A 12,665-nucleotide genomic window follows, 5' to 3' on the forward strand; every position below is an offset into this window, starting at 1 on the left:
TGGTGCCAGCAGCAGGTGCCCTTCGTGTGTCCCAGCTACCAGTCCTATTTCCGGACCATCGAGGAGCTCCAGCAGAAGGTGAGGGGGTGGCCACCACGCTGCCGATTTAGTTAACTATTTATTTAAATTTAACATATCAACTTCTGAAATGGATCTAAGACTATTCAAAGCTACGGTCATAAAGACATTGACTTCATTGGCTTAGGTAGGACACATCAAATCATCTTAGAAAATCTATTTGGGAAGCCCCACAAGGAAGGATATGGACTGGGATAGGGTAAGACATTAGACTACGATCAGTCATTGTAATCTTACATTGCTTCTTACTAAAACCAGAGTATCTGATTTTTTAGTTCTATTATGATATCCTGGTCTTGTTTTTAGGCTTACAGCTTAAAAAAATAGGCACCTGAAATATTTCTTGGAGCTAGTAATTTCCTAAGTGGATCCTCAAATACTTAAAGCCTTCCAAAGCTGTAGCAAGAGACAGTGTCTGTAGCAAAGCAAAAGAGCTGTTGACCATATAAACCTCACTAATATACACAGACCCTGTACCATCCACTAGAGCAAGCATGCAGGTGAGAATTCAGGACCAGAAACGCAGGGGTAGAAGTGGAGATAAGAGTCAGCATAGGGGCGCCTGGGTGGCTCAGTCATTAAGCATCTGCCTTCGGCTCAGGTCATGATCCCAGGGTCCTGGGATCGAGTCCTGCATTGGGCTCCCTGCTCTGCGGGAAGCCTGCTTCTCCCTCTCCCATTTCTCTGCTTGTGTTCCCTCTCTTGCTGTGTCTCTCTCTGTCAAATAAATAAATAAAATCTTTAAAAAAAGTCAGCATAGAGGTGGGACTAATACATGGTGGAGGTCAGGGAGGGCTTCCCAGAAGAGGAATATCTGAGTAGGGTTAGATGGATGAGCAGGAATTTATATTCAATGGCATAAGCCTTCGATTCTCTGAGGAGATTAACTGTCCACTGCTCAGTGGTGCTAGCAAAGTGAATGCCAGATAAGGGCCATGCAATTTGAAGATCATGCATTCATTTGCCCATATTGACTGAATATAAGGCACAGTGCTTGAGTGAGGGATAAAGTACAGAGTGAAACAGTCTCTTTCCTTCAGGAGCTCATAGTCTAATAGGGGAGACAGACATGGTTGGAGTGAAGGGGAGAAGCATAACTGGCTAAGTGCAAAGTATTGTTGGGGGTGCATGGAGGAGGTGACCCCCTGTAGGAGCCGGGCTGGAGGGGGAATGTGGGTCATGCAAGGGGTCTTGCTAGTGGGTGAGGACATCCCAGAGCATTCCATATAGAAGGAGAAGCTCTGTGCAAAAGCATGGGCAAGGGCAATATGACAGAGAGTGGAAAGAGGTCAGCAGGACTAGAATAAGGGGATGTGAGAATAGGAAAACCAGCCTGTTCTGGTTTGGCTGGGATTTTTCTGGGTTTAGCATCCCAGGAGCCTCCTATTTCTAAGCAAACTGAGACACAGGTCACTCTAAGGGAGGCTTAATATCCAGTATGCTCAATTCCTGCAGGAAGCCAGAGGCAGACCAAGGAGAGAAGAATTAATGACAAAGGGACACATTTCTCCTTAACTCCTTTAGTTTTGAAATGAACAGTGCTATTAATTAATCCTTCTTTTATCCCCAGACTGAAAATCTGAGAAGACTCAAAGGTATTTGGCAGGAATGTGTATTTGAAAAAAAAAAAAAAAAAAGCTTTTCACTGTAAGGCACAAGACATTCCTTCTTAGTATAACTCATTTCATAATGAATCCTGTCTCCAGATCCTGTGCGGCAAGTCTGAGAACACTAGGCTGGTGGTACAGATTGATAATGCCAAACTGGCTGCAGATGACTTCAGAACCAAGTAAGATTTTTCTAATGATCAGCGCAAATCTTATAATTGACAGGCTAAATCGCAATGTGATGAAATCTGTCCTGGGTGCGTTTAAGCAGAAGTTGTCTGGGATGGCATTGGGAGGATTCTTGCATTGGGTTAGTTAGGTTAAATGTCAGTTTCCTCACTGAATGCAAGAATGCTGTGTTTTAAGCTTATTTTTAAGGAATGAAAGAAATCACCCATTCTTTCTCTTTTTCAACTTAATACGTGGACCAAGTTTAAAAGTGAATTTCACACTTGTTTCTTAGTATAGGTTCATCACTATCAGCCCATCAGAAAAAAAGTTATTAAATCAAAAAAATAGGAGGCAAAATCCATTTCAGAATATCATTTTTTCTAGGTGTGATCATTACAATCATAAGAATCCTTTGCATTTGAATTTTTGTGGGACTTTATAGTTTACAATGTATTTGTAATTACTATGTCATTTCTTCATCTTCAGACCAACCCTGTAAAGTGTTAGTTTGGTTTCCATTTTATAGATGAAGAAATCAAGGCTCAGAGACATGAAGGAATTTATCCACAGTCATAACTGCAAGTCTGAACCTAACTGATTTCTAAATCAGTGTTTTTATCACAAGACCAGGTTGCTTTCAAGGTGGTTGGAGAGATGTTGAGACAATGTGTATAACAGACTTATGAAGTTCATCAACTCACTTGAAGAGGCAAGATAGGGCTTAATCCATAGCAACCTGTCAGAGCAAATGCAGTTAATATCAGATTAAAACTGTGGAGATAGGCCCCCCAACAATACCTTCTCTGTGGATCTCAGGGAAGAAATAGGTCTTTTTACTCAGCACAGTGGTATTTTCTCCCCTTCCAAAAAGGGAACTTTTAAAAAAATTCAAAAACTTTCAAAATGTAATGAATTTGACTAGGTCGGCCAAGTAAATCCTTGGAAGGAGTCTTCTTTTTTGACTCCCTTTGACATTCCCCTGTGTGTGCAGGTACGAGACGGAGCTGGGCTTGCGGCAGCTGGTGGAGTCAGACATCAGTGCCCTGCGCAGGATCCTGGACGAGCTGACCCTGTGCAAGGCCGACCTGGAGGCCCAGGTGGAATCCCTGAAAGAGGAGCTGCTGAGCCTCAAGCAGAACCATGAGCAGGTGAGGGAGTCCCAGTCCCCATCATCCCATATGGAGAGTTCCACACCTCTCCTGAGCAGGATCAGGTTGGTCTTTGCTAAGCACCCTAGAGCTAACACAACATTTTGCTGCTTGCTCAAAACACACTTGGGGGATTTGGGGGGAATGAGTCATAAGCTTACCTCTTTTACCGAAAAGAATGTGGTGAGCTGACTTATTTCTACCTGGGGCCAGATATATGGCCAGAAGTCCACACAAAGATCTTTAAAGTACTTCCCACTGCTTGACAAGATCTATTATCTTCTGAAGGTGCCAAATTAAGGACCAAGACTAGAAAGAGACAGCAAACTTCCTGATATTATATGTCACCTGATACTAGAACCCAATGGATGGATGGATGGATGGATGGATGGGAAAAATGAGAGAGATGAAGGAATTTAAATAATGGTTGACTCAGACTTCATGGTTGAATGTAATATAGGATGTCAGATACCTGTATCAAAGATCAGATGTTTTGAAGAAAAGGAAACTACCCCAAGTAGACAGTATATAAGGGTAGAAGACTATGAAATAAATGGGAGGAGTTATATCTGGTTTCTCTACATTTAAGTAGCAGTAATTATAAACTAGATGCCATGCCAGACTTATCACTGAACAAAGGGAAAATCAGAAGGAAATGATAGACTCTTGGATTGGAAAGAAACATTAGCAATCACTTATTCAAGCAGCCTCATCATGCAGATGAGGAGACACTCAGACAGGAGGCCTGAATCACACAGAGGCAACTTAGCCGGGTTCTACATCCACTGGGCTTCAACTCATATTTTCTAATTCCACTGCAATCTTCTCCCCACCATATTGGACTCACTCAAAGAGAGTTTAGTTATAGACATTTTTTCCCCCTGTGGGTTCATTCGTCCCCCTTCCTCCCTCAGGAAGTCAACACCCTGCGCTGCCAGATTGGAGACCGCCTCAACGTGGAGGTGGACGCAGCCCCCACTGTGGACCTGAACCGTGTGCTCAATGAGACCAGGAGTCAGTATGAGGCCCTGGTGGAGACCAACCGCAGGGACGTGGAGGAATGGTTCACCACCCAGGTGGGCATCTCAGCACATGGCCACTCGGGACACTTGGCCCCTCGGGGCCCTTGAGGCAGGGTCTGACCCTGTCTTCTCCCCTGTGCTGTTTCAGACCGAGGAGCTGAACAAGCAAGTGATGTCCAGCTCGGAGCAGCTGCAGTCCTACCAGGCGGAGATCATTGAGCTGAGACGCACGGTCAACGCCCTGGAGATTGAGCTGCAGGCCCAGCACAACCTGGTGGGTGTTGTTCAGGGTACTGTCCACACTCTTCTGACCTCGTGAAGCCTGGGACCTCTCTGGAACCCCATGGAGAAGCTCCCTGAGGAGCGGCTCTGTGACATTCTTTATCTTCCCTGCACAGAGGGACTCCCTGGAGAACACGCTGACGGAGACCGAGGCCCGCTACAGCTCCCAGCTGGGCCAGGTGCAGAGCATGATCACCAACGTGGAGTCCCAGCTGGCTGAGATCAGGTGTGACCTGGAGCGGCAGAACCAGGAGTACCAGGTGCTGTTGGACATCAAGGCCCGGCTGGAGTGTGAGATCAACACGTACCGGGGCCTGCTGGAGAGCGAGGACTGCAAGTGAGTAGGAGGCAAAGAACTCTGGGAAACATGTGGTGGGACTACAAGACATTGTGAGCATACACATTTGGGCCACATTTTCAACTCACAAAACAACATGCGTTTATAGAGAATTCACTATGTGACAGTTAAGCAGAAATTGAAGGTTGAAAATGAAGGGCATACATCCCCTGCCTCAGGGAGCTAACAATGGAGAAGTGGTGGTGGAGAGATTGTTACAATAACTGTTGGGTAAGGCAGATTGTGTTAGTTCCATGAGAGCTCAAGAGCATGAGAACATATTTTTCAAAAGGACAATTTTCCACCTCAGCATAAGGCCTTCTGGGATGGGGAGAAGGATTTGATAACAATCAAATTTGATTCCAACTATCTCCGACCACTGAGAATTCATGGGTTGTTTCATTAGGTACCTTAGGGCTCTCTCCACAATCCCCAATCCATTCTAAATCTTTGTCCTCCCAGGCTCCCCTGCAACCCATGTGCCACCACCAATGCGTGCGGAAATTCCTGTGGGTCCTGTGGCAACTCTCAAATGCGTTGCTCTTAATTTAAGAACTTGCATCCTCTTTGAAGACAACAATGAAGCCATTCAGATCAAGCACAGGAAAAGTCCTTAGGTCCTGCTTTTGTTGGAGCTCAACTGCCAGTTAGAAGCCTAGCCATGCCAAATGTGATATTTCTAGACGTGGAAATGCTTTCCAGATTCAACAAACAAAGACACACATCATTAACTTCCAATGTCTGGAAAATCCCTTCCTATTGAAGTTTGAGTGTCTTTGTTTCTGAAGATGTCCAGCTCCCTGTGATCCAAGCTCCAGGTATTACTTTTAGGGCATTTCCTGCATGTATTGTGTTTCCTGCTTTTCTTGCTTCTTTGGTATTCTCTGGAATGCAAGGAAGCTTCTTCATTTACTTCCCAATAAACTTTATTTCTCTGGCATAGTAAATGTGTTTCTCATTCATATTTATGTACTGTAAATAACCTGCTGTGGCTGTTTCATAAAAATATCCCTTTGTTAGGAAGAAATGCATTAAATGACTGACCCCAGCCAATATGTTCCACTGGCAAATGATGGGGAAGGGGTTCTGTCCTTCTGGGAGGTTCCCACCAAGGGAACACTGTACAGAAAACCTGGCCTCCAGCACTCATGACCATCTTGCCTTGGCTGCAGGGTCCTTGGCAATACTGAGAGTCCTCCCCAAACCTCACTGCTATCTCCCACTGTCACCCTCATCACTCAGGGTTGATTCTCTGCTCCCCTTTCTCCTAAACTGCCTAAAGATCAGTTTCTGTAGAAACTGCTGAAAGAGAAGCTATCCTCTCCTTTCAACTTGTCAGCTGTACTGGTATTGCTAATATAGATACCTGCCTTTCCCTCAAAATGTACCTTCAATGATTTCCATAAACCCTCACACTCTGGGTCCTCTTGTTATATCTCCTACTACCTGTTCTCCAGCTCCTATTAGCCTGACTTTCCCCTTTCTGTTGCAACTGGAGGAAATGCCTAGATCCTCTGCTGTGTTTCTTTTTCTCTATCCCTGTTCAGGGAGAACTAGCACCTCTATGCTGACGACTCCCAAAGCTCTCATTTTAGCTCAAGTCCTAGGTCTTCAGTTGCCCATAGGACAGTGTGAGTTGGTATTATGTTGCCACATCACATTTAATTGGACTCCAACTTATCTTTGCCAGACTGGTTCCTCTTGTTACCCACTTGTTATACTCAACACTGTAATCCAAAGACCCTTTAAATGCAGGCAAGTGCATCTCCCTACCTCCCTCTTTTCAAGTTCCCTCTTTCCTCTAGGTCTTTATAAATAGGTCTAAAATGTTCTTCTGTAACTTCTGTATCACTTTATTTCTTATAATTTCAAGAAAGACCAGTGTTCATTGTCTCCCCCAACAGACATTAATCCTACCCCCCACTTGACTCATATCTGAATTATTAAAGCTCTCAATTCTATTGGCCACCATCTCAATTCTTCATTTAATTTGACACTATCTAACTTACACAAGTGCAATCAACCATCTCCTGTGTGTGTCACTACTGTGTGGAGCACTGAGAACACACAGATAAGTGAGCCCCAGTCCTAGCCCACAGCATGTTCATAGTCTAGAGTGGACAAGACAAAGAGACAACCCTGCTACAGACAAACATCAATGTGGCTCAAGAAAGGTGTAAATGAAGAATGATGAATTTCTGAAGTGTGAGAGAAAGACTATACTTTCAGGGATCATTTCTATAGTTTGAAGTGTGAAAGAGTGGTAACAAGAGGCTCCAAGAGGAGGTAGAGCTCAATCAGGGCTTTGAAAACCCAAAAATTCCATTCATACAAATATTGTCTGCTTGTCTTTAAACAGAGACTGTATCTTCACCCAATTAAAGCCTAGTGTAAAACCATAGAATACTGTAATTGGAATAAAGGAACAGTAACACTAATAAGTATTCATGAGAAGATTATTAAAACTTTAAGTACTTCCCTTCCAACTTCAATCAATGATTACTATATGATATTAGCATAATTCTGAAATAAAGTTTGATGGGGTATGTTTGGACAGATGAGTGTGTGCCGGTCTGACAAGAGGGAAAGTTTTTATGAACATGAGCTATGCCTGGTAAGGAGATGAGTGTATCTAGAGCTCGACAGACCAATTTCTAGCTGGAGCAAAGCATAAATATGGTGGTGGAAGATGAAACTGCAAAGTAGTCATGGATGAACATATCTTTGGTGCTTTTCATGGTTATCTGTGAGATTTGCTTGTAAAGAAGTTTGGCATATGATCTATCTGGCAGCTACATATAAGCTGGGTTGTGATGGGTCCTAGAAGTTGATGGGGTTGGGTGGGAAAGAAGGAAGAACAATTGGAAGGCTGATGATGGACAGTAGACTGAGTTGGGAGGAGAGTGGTGGGCCGAGGGAGGGGTGGATTTCAGAGGCACAGCCCAGGATATGGAAGCTGATTGGAGGTAAAGGCACAATGGAGAGAGAAGGAAGGAAACTAGTACTGATTAAATACCTACTTTGGGTCAACACGAGGGACACTTTTGAGCCTGAGAAAATGAAACACCAGTGGAGCTCCAGTGGAGAGAGCTGGAAGAGAATGACTGGATTTGGGAGAAATGTCGGAGAGTTACCTAAACAGAAATGATCAGTTAAAGCTGTAGAAGTTGTTAAGACTGTCAAGGGGGATGATGTTAGACTAGGGGTAACCTTGGAAACCACTGGGAGAAATGATAGAGTGGCCTCAGACTTTCCAAAGTCCCTGACATGAGGTTCCTCCTTGGTTTGGCCCAGTTCCCAAGGAGAGAGGTGACATCTGGTTATAAACAATTGGAGTGGGAAGCAGCTGAGGCAACATAGAAGTCAAAAGAAGTTGGGGTTTTGATGGGGGGGATGGTCAATGCATCCTTCTCATGAATCCTCATTAGTGTTACTGTTCCTTATTTATTCCACTTACGGTATTCTATGGTATACTTGGCTTTAATTAGGTGAAGATACTGTCTCTCTTGAAGGGTCAGGAAGATTGAGGATTCAGACAAGTCAGTGGACATAGCAATAGGGAGATCATTGGTGACCATAGGGAGAGCAGGATCTATGGGATGCTGGGGGAAAAAGCCATACATCAGTGACTCTTTCACATCTGTTTCAAATCACCAACTTGATAGTAAACTTACTGCAAAAGTTCAACACAACATATTCTTACTGAACATGAAGCTTACTTTGCTTTATACACTGGGTAACTCTTAAAATGTTTTGGCATCTGCTCTTCCTTTTGATCTGTAGAGCAGTCACATAAATAGGTTTTCATCCCTTCTCTGAGTGGTTCCTGAATCCAGCCTTCCCAGAAGACTAGGACTATTAAGTTATATTGTCTTGGACTGTTTCATGTTCTTCTCGACTCCTCTATTCTAGGCTGGATAGAGTTAAAGACATACTGATGAACTTTGCATTTTTCTGATTTGGCTTGGTCCCTGAAGACCTCCAAACTCCATTCCCTTTGGGAGTTGAAGACTGAGTGTAAGAGAAACAATGGCAGCTCTAGAGAGAATGTGAGTAATGAGCACTGAATCTTATTTTGGGGTGCTGTACCTCTCTTTGCTCAGCCCATGTTACTACTGACCTGGCTGATTCTCCATGTCCTCCCCTGCTTGTCCCTCATTGGAAATTTTGTTTGAGCATTTTCCCAAAGCCAAACCTGTTGGTTTAATTCCTAGATCACCACCATAATTTCTCCCCTCAATGTGGTAAGGCTGGGTGATTGATAAATTTGCAACAGACACCCTTATGAAACAGTCTATGGACGCCCTATATCTTGTTCTTATAAGCAGCTCTAACTGGGGCTGACCCAGCAGGGTGGGCTGGTGTTGGTATCAAACAGTGTTTCTGCTTTTCTAATTCTCCAGTGGGTAACTCTTCATCTCTTTTAGGCAAACATCAGTATCTTGGTCTGTGTGTGTCCAGTGATAGCATTCCTGGTCTCTCCTTGCCATTCATCTACATTAAAATGGAGTAAATCTGTAAGTGGCCCAATATGTTACTTTGCATTTCCCAAAGAATGAGTTTACATTTCTCATGATGAACATTTTAAGTGCCAGTACCTGGCCATCAGAAAAGATGGTTTTGGGAAGGAATGGGGAGGCTTCCTAATACCTTGAAAGTTCTGCCATGGGGAGGATGGTCTCAGCAGATCTACCCTGATTCCACTCTGTGGTTAAATGCCACTGGTGAGTTTGCATGTGATCTCTCCCACAGAAATAGCCTTGGCTTCCATAGTAAACAGTATCTTTAAACCTCAACTGCAATTTTCTCACATCTGGTGACCAGAAGCCTTACCACGGCGTCTGCCACAATTACATGGGCAGGTATAAAACCTTTTTGTTTGTTAGGATTTGATTTGCTCATCATGTTTATTGAAGGGTCATCGACTAGAGACAATGGCATTGCTTATGTAAAGGTAAAGATTCACAGCACACAGTAAGTGGAATAAATAAAAAGCAACTGCCTTCCAGAATTCCTGGGAAATGACTTGAAACTTGGCTCTTTTCTCAATAAACCCAAATCCTCTCAGCTATTATAATCTAATGACCATGCAGCTATGCAGCAATCATGGTTATTTCTACTCAAGATGTAGGAGTAGTCGGGCGCCTGGGTGGCTCAGTCGTTAAGCGTCTGCCTTCGGCTCAGGTCATGATCCCAGGGTCCTGGGATCGAGTCCCACATCGGGCTCCCTGCTCGGCAAGAAGCCTGCTTCTCCGTCTCCCATTCCTCCTGCTTCTGTTACTGCTCTCGCTATCTCTCTCTCTGTCAAATAAATAAATAAAATCTTAAAAAAAAAAAAGATGTAGGAGTAGTCCTGTTTTCTAAACTCTACACTCCACTTTTGAAGATACAGGGACGTTTGCCTCTGGGTCATTTTGCTCTGAGGTTCAAGCTGCCGTAATGGTTTAGGGATCCCCAGGGACGTTTTTTGCCAATCTATAACACAGCATTCCTTTCCTAGTCTTTAAAAAAGTGCCATAGTCTAGATTTTTCTCTTTTGAAGCCTGGAGCATAGAAGAAGGAGGGAAACAGAAAAGCTAATGAATCCAGCTATTTGCTTTATGTTATTTGATCTGATCCAATAGGGCTTCAATCAGTTTGGTACTGATTTTAAACCAGCACATCCATCCCATATCTCTCTAAAGGTAGAGATTCAGGCAGGAGGGCAGAGAGTTGTGGATTGTGAATGTGGTTAAGGATGGCAGTGCCTTCAAAGCATTATGCTCTGGGAGGCCACACATTTACTCCAAATCTGCTGTCTTTCATGGAAGCATATTTGAAGCTCCACATTGGAAATGTCTTTCAGAACCACCCAAGAAAATGTACACTATTATTTTACAGTCACAATGTGTTTCTGACCCATTAAAGACACTACTAAGTGTGATTGTTTATCCCACTCTCTAGGCTTGGTTCCAAATTATGTCTGGCTGGTTTCAAAAATAAACACACCCTCAGAAGATGAAGATTTGCCTTTAATGAGGATAACCAAAAGAAAGTGTCCCAGACTGTGAGGTCAACTTTGTAGAAGGGGTAATCGGAGTGGTAGCTGTAGAGGAGGAATTAGTACATAGCTTCCAAAAGGAACTGCTTTAAGGAGTGTCTGTCCTGTTTTGAGTACTGATCAATTAAACATAAAATCCTCATAGTTTGTATCTTCATCTGGAATAGCATGAGGGCAGAACATCTGTTTTCCAAAATGTACTGATGGTCACAAGATGCTATTAAGCATATCATGATGTGGCGGTTTTTCAGGATCACATCCTTTGGAGAGCTGGGCTTAGATGTTTCTCCATCAAATCAACCAAGGGTTTCCTTTTTTCAAGCTTTTAGCAGGTATTACAATTACTTACTTAGTAAACTTTCTTCCATTAGAATAGAAATGATTAGGGAGCAGGCTTTTGTTTCCTGGCCCATTCTAATTTGGGAGGGGATAATGTCTAGTAGTGCTTGAGGTTCCTTGAACTCAATTCATTTGTGCATTATTACATCTCAGCAGTGAGGAGATAGGAAGAGAGACAGTTGGTGTGATGGAGAGAGCATGGCTGTTGGAGTCAGAAAGGTTTGGGTTTGAATGCTGGCTCACCTCATAGGAGCTCTGGAGCCATAGGAAACCTCTTGGAGGCTTGGTGTCCTCATCTACCCTCCAAAGGGTTTTGTGAGGCCTGAAGGAGATAAGGCATATGAGGTGTTTTGAACAGTGGGTGCTCAGTAAGCAGGAGGCATTGTGATGACACTCATGTTGTGTGTAAGGGTAGGTATTCCCAAGTTGTTCGTTTTCTTTACATTCTGTGAACATTGAGTAATAGTAGAAATGGAGCTTGGTGGGACTTCCTACAGCCCCCTAAGGAGAGAGGAGAATTGCCTCCATCTTGCCTGGATGGAAGATCAAAGGGCTGTTCAACAGGATGGCCTCGTAGGTCTGATCTCAGCTTCCAGGATTCCCTACCAAACAGTCTAGTCTCCAGGTGGGCTTCCTTAAATGGCTTTTCTCACAGAGTCTTCATTGAACAGGAGCTGGATGAGGCATAGATGTTTCCTCCTTTAGGAGAAAGAGGCATAGACGTGCCCCTCTCTGGGGGGCAGGGTACAGCTGTCACCCCAAATCAACACCCTGTGAACAAGTGTTGTTGGCAAGGTAATGGGTTGGTCACTTTGAAGGTCTTAACCAACCAGCATAATTGGTGAGGAGTCCTGACTTAGCAGGAAGCCAGGGTAAAGCATTTTATGAGGTAAAGGACTCGCGTGAGGTGGCTAAATAACAAATGGAAAAATGGGTAAATAGGGTAAAAGGGGGTAATGGTGCATGTGGTCACCACACCCATGGTTGACAGAATATAAAGCCCTGGAAAGGACCAGGGTTTACACCAGAGAGAGGAATCAGCCTTTGAAACTGACCTTCAGAGCTCCACTCCCTCCAGCACCATGCTTTACAACTGCTGCCTGCCCAACCTGAGCTGCCGCTCCACCTGCTCCTCCCGGCCCTGCGTGCCCGCCAGCTGTCACACCTGCACCCTGCCCGGGGCCTGCAACATCCCCGCCAACGTGGGCAACTGTGGCTGGTTCTGCGAGGGCTCCTTCAATGGCAGCGAGAAGGAGACCATGCAGTTCCTGAACGACCGTCTGGCCAGCTACCTGGAGAAGGTGCGCCAGCTGGAGCGGGAGAACGCAGAGCTGGAGAGCCGCATCCGGGAGTGGTGCCAGCAGCAGGTGCCCTTCATGTGCCCCAGCTATCAGTCCTACTTCCGGACCATCGAGGAGCTCCAGCAGAAGGTGAGGGGGTGCCATGTGGGGGTGCAACAGCTGCTGACTGTCCTTGAACAATAAGACATTTTCAAGTTCAAGTGGCCCTCATAGTAGACTCTTGTTTTCAGATTCTGTGTGCCAAGTCTGAGAACGGCAGGCTGGTGGTGCAGATCGACAATGCCAAGTTGGCTGCAGATGATTTCAGAGCCAAGTACGTTGAGACTTTCAGGCTAGGTGA

The 12,665-nt window shown here is 44.5% G+C and overlaps 3 protein-coding genes across 3 annotated transcripts in view; 2 read left to right on the plus strand and 1 right to left on the minus strand.

Moving 5' to 3' along the window:
- Positions 1-12,665, minus strand: part of LOC118024879 (keratin, type I cuticular Ha1) — a 28,926-nt gene that overhangs the window by 1,816 nt on the left and 14,445 nt on the right. The gene's annotated exons all lie outside the window — the stretch shown is intronic.
- LOC118025115 (keratin, type I cuticular Ha1-like) lies at positions 4-4,867 on the plus strand (the record flags this gene model as incomplete). Its single annotated transcript, XM_035027450.1, has 6 exons — positions 4-78; positions 1,785-1,867; positions 2,848-3,004; positions 3,919-4,080; positions 4,175-4,300; positions 4,425-4,867. Coding segments are annotated over 6 exons (828 nt in total), but the record flags the coding sequence as incomplete, so codon positions are not given.
- LOC118024882 (keratin, type I cuticular Ha3-I-like) lies at positions 11,058-12,638 on the plus strand. The gene has a single exon (XM_035027088.1). It carries the CDS (start codon positions 12,107-12,109, stop codon positions 12,506-12,508), a length of 402 nt encoding a protein of 133 aa, XP_034882979.1. The 5' UTR covers positions 11,058-12,106; the 3' UTR covers positions 12,509-12,638.

This window comes from Mirounga leonina, unplaced genomic scaffold (genome assembly GCF_011800145.1).
Source record: "Mirounga leonina isolate KUSES-001 unplaced genomic scaffold, KU_Mleo_1.0 Mir_200, whole genome shotgun sequence".
Lineage (NCBI taxonomy): Eukaryota > Metazoa > Chordata > Mammalia > Carnivora > Phocidae > Mirounga > Mirounga leonina.

Bases quoted from the DNA above. Each gene is read 5' to 3' on its own strand.
- LOC118024882 (XM_035027088.1), top strand. From the start codon at position 12,107: ATGCTTTACAACTGCTGCCTGCCCAACCTGAGCTGCCGCTCCACCTGC.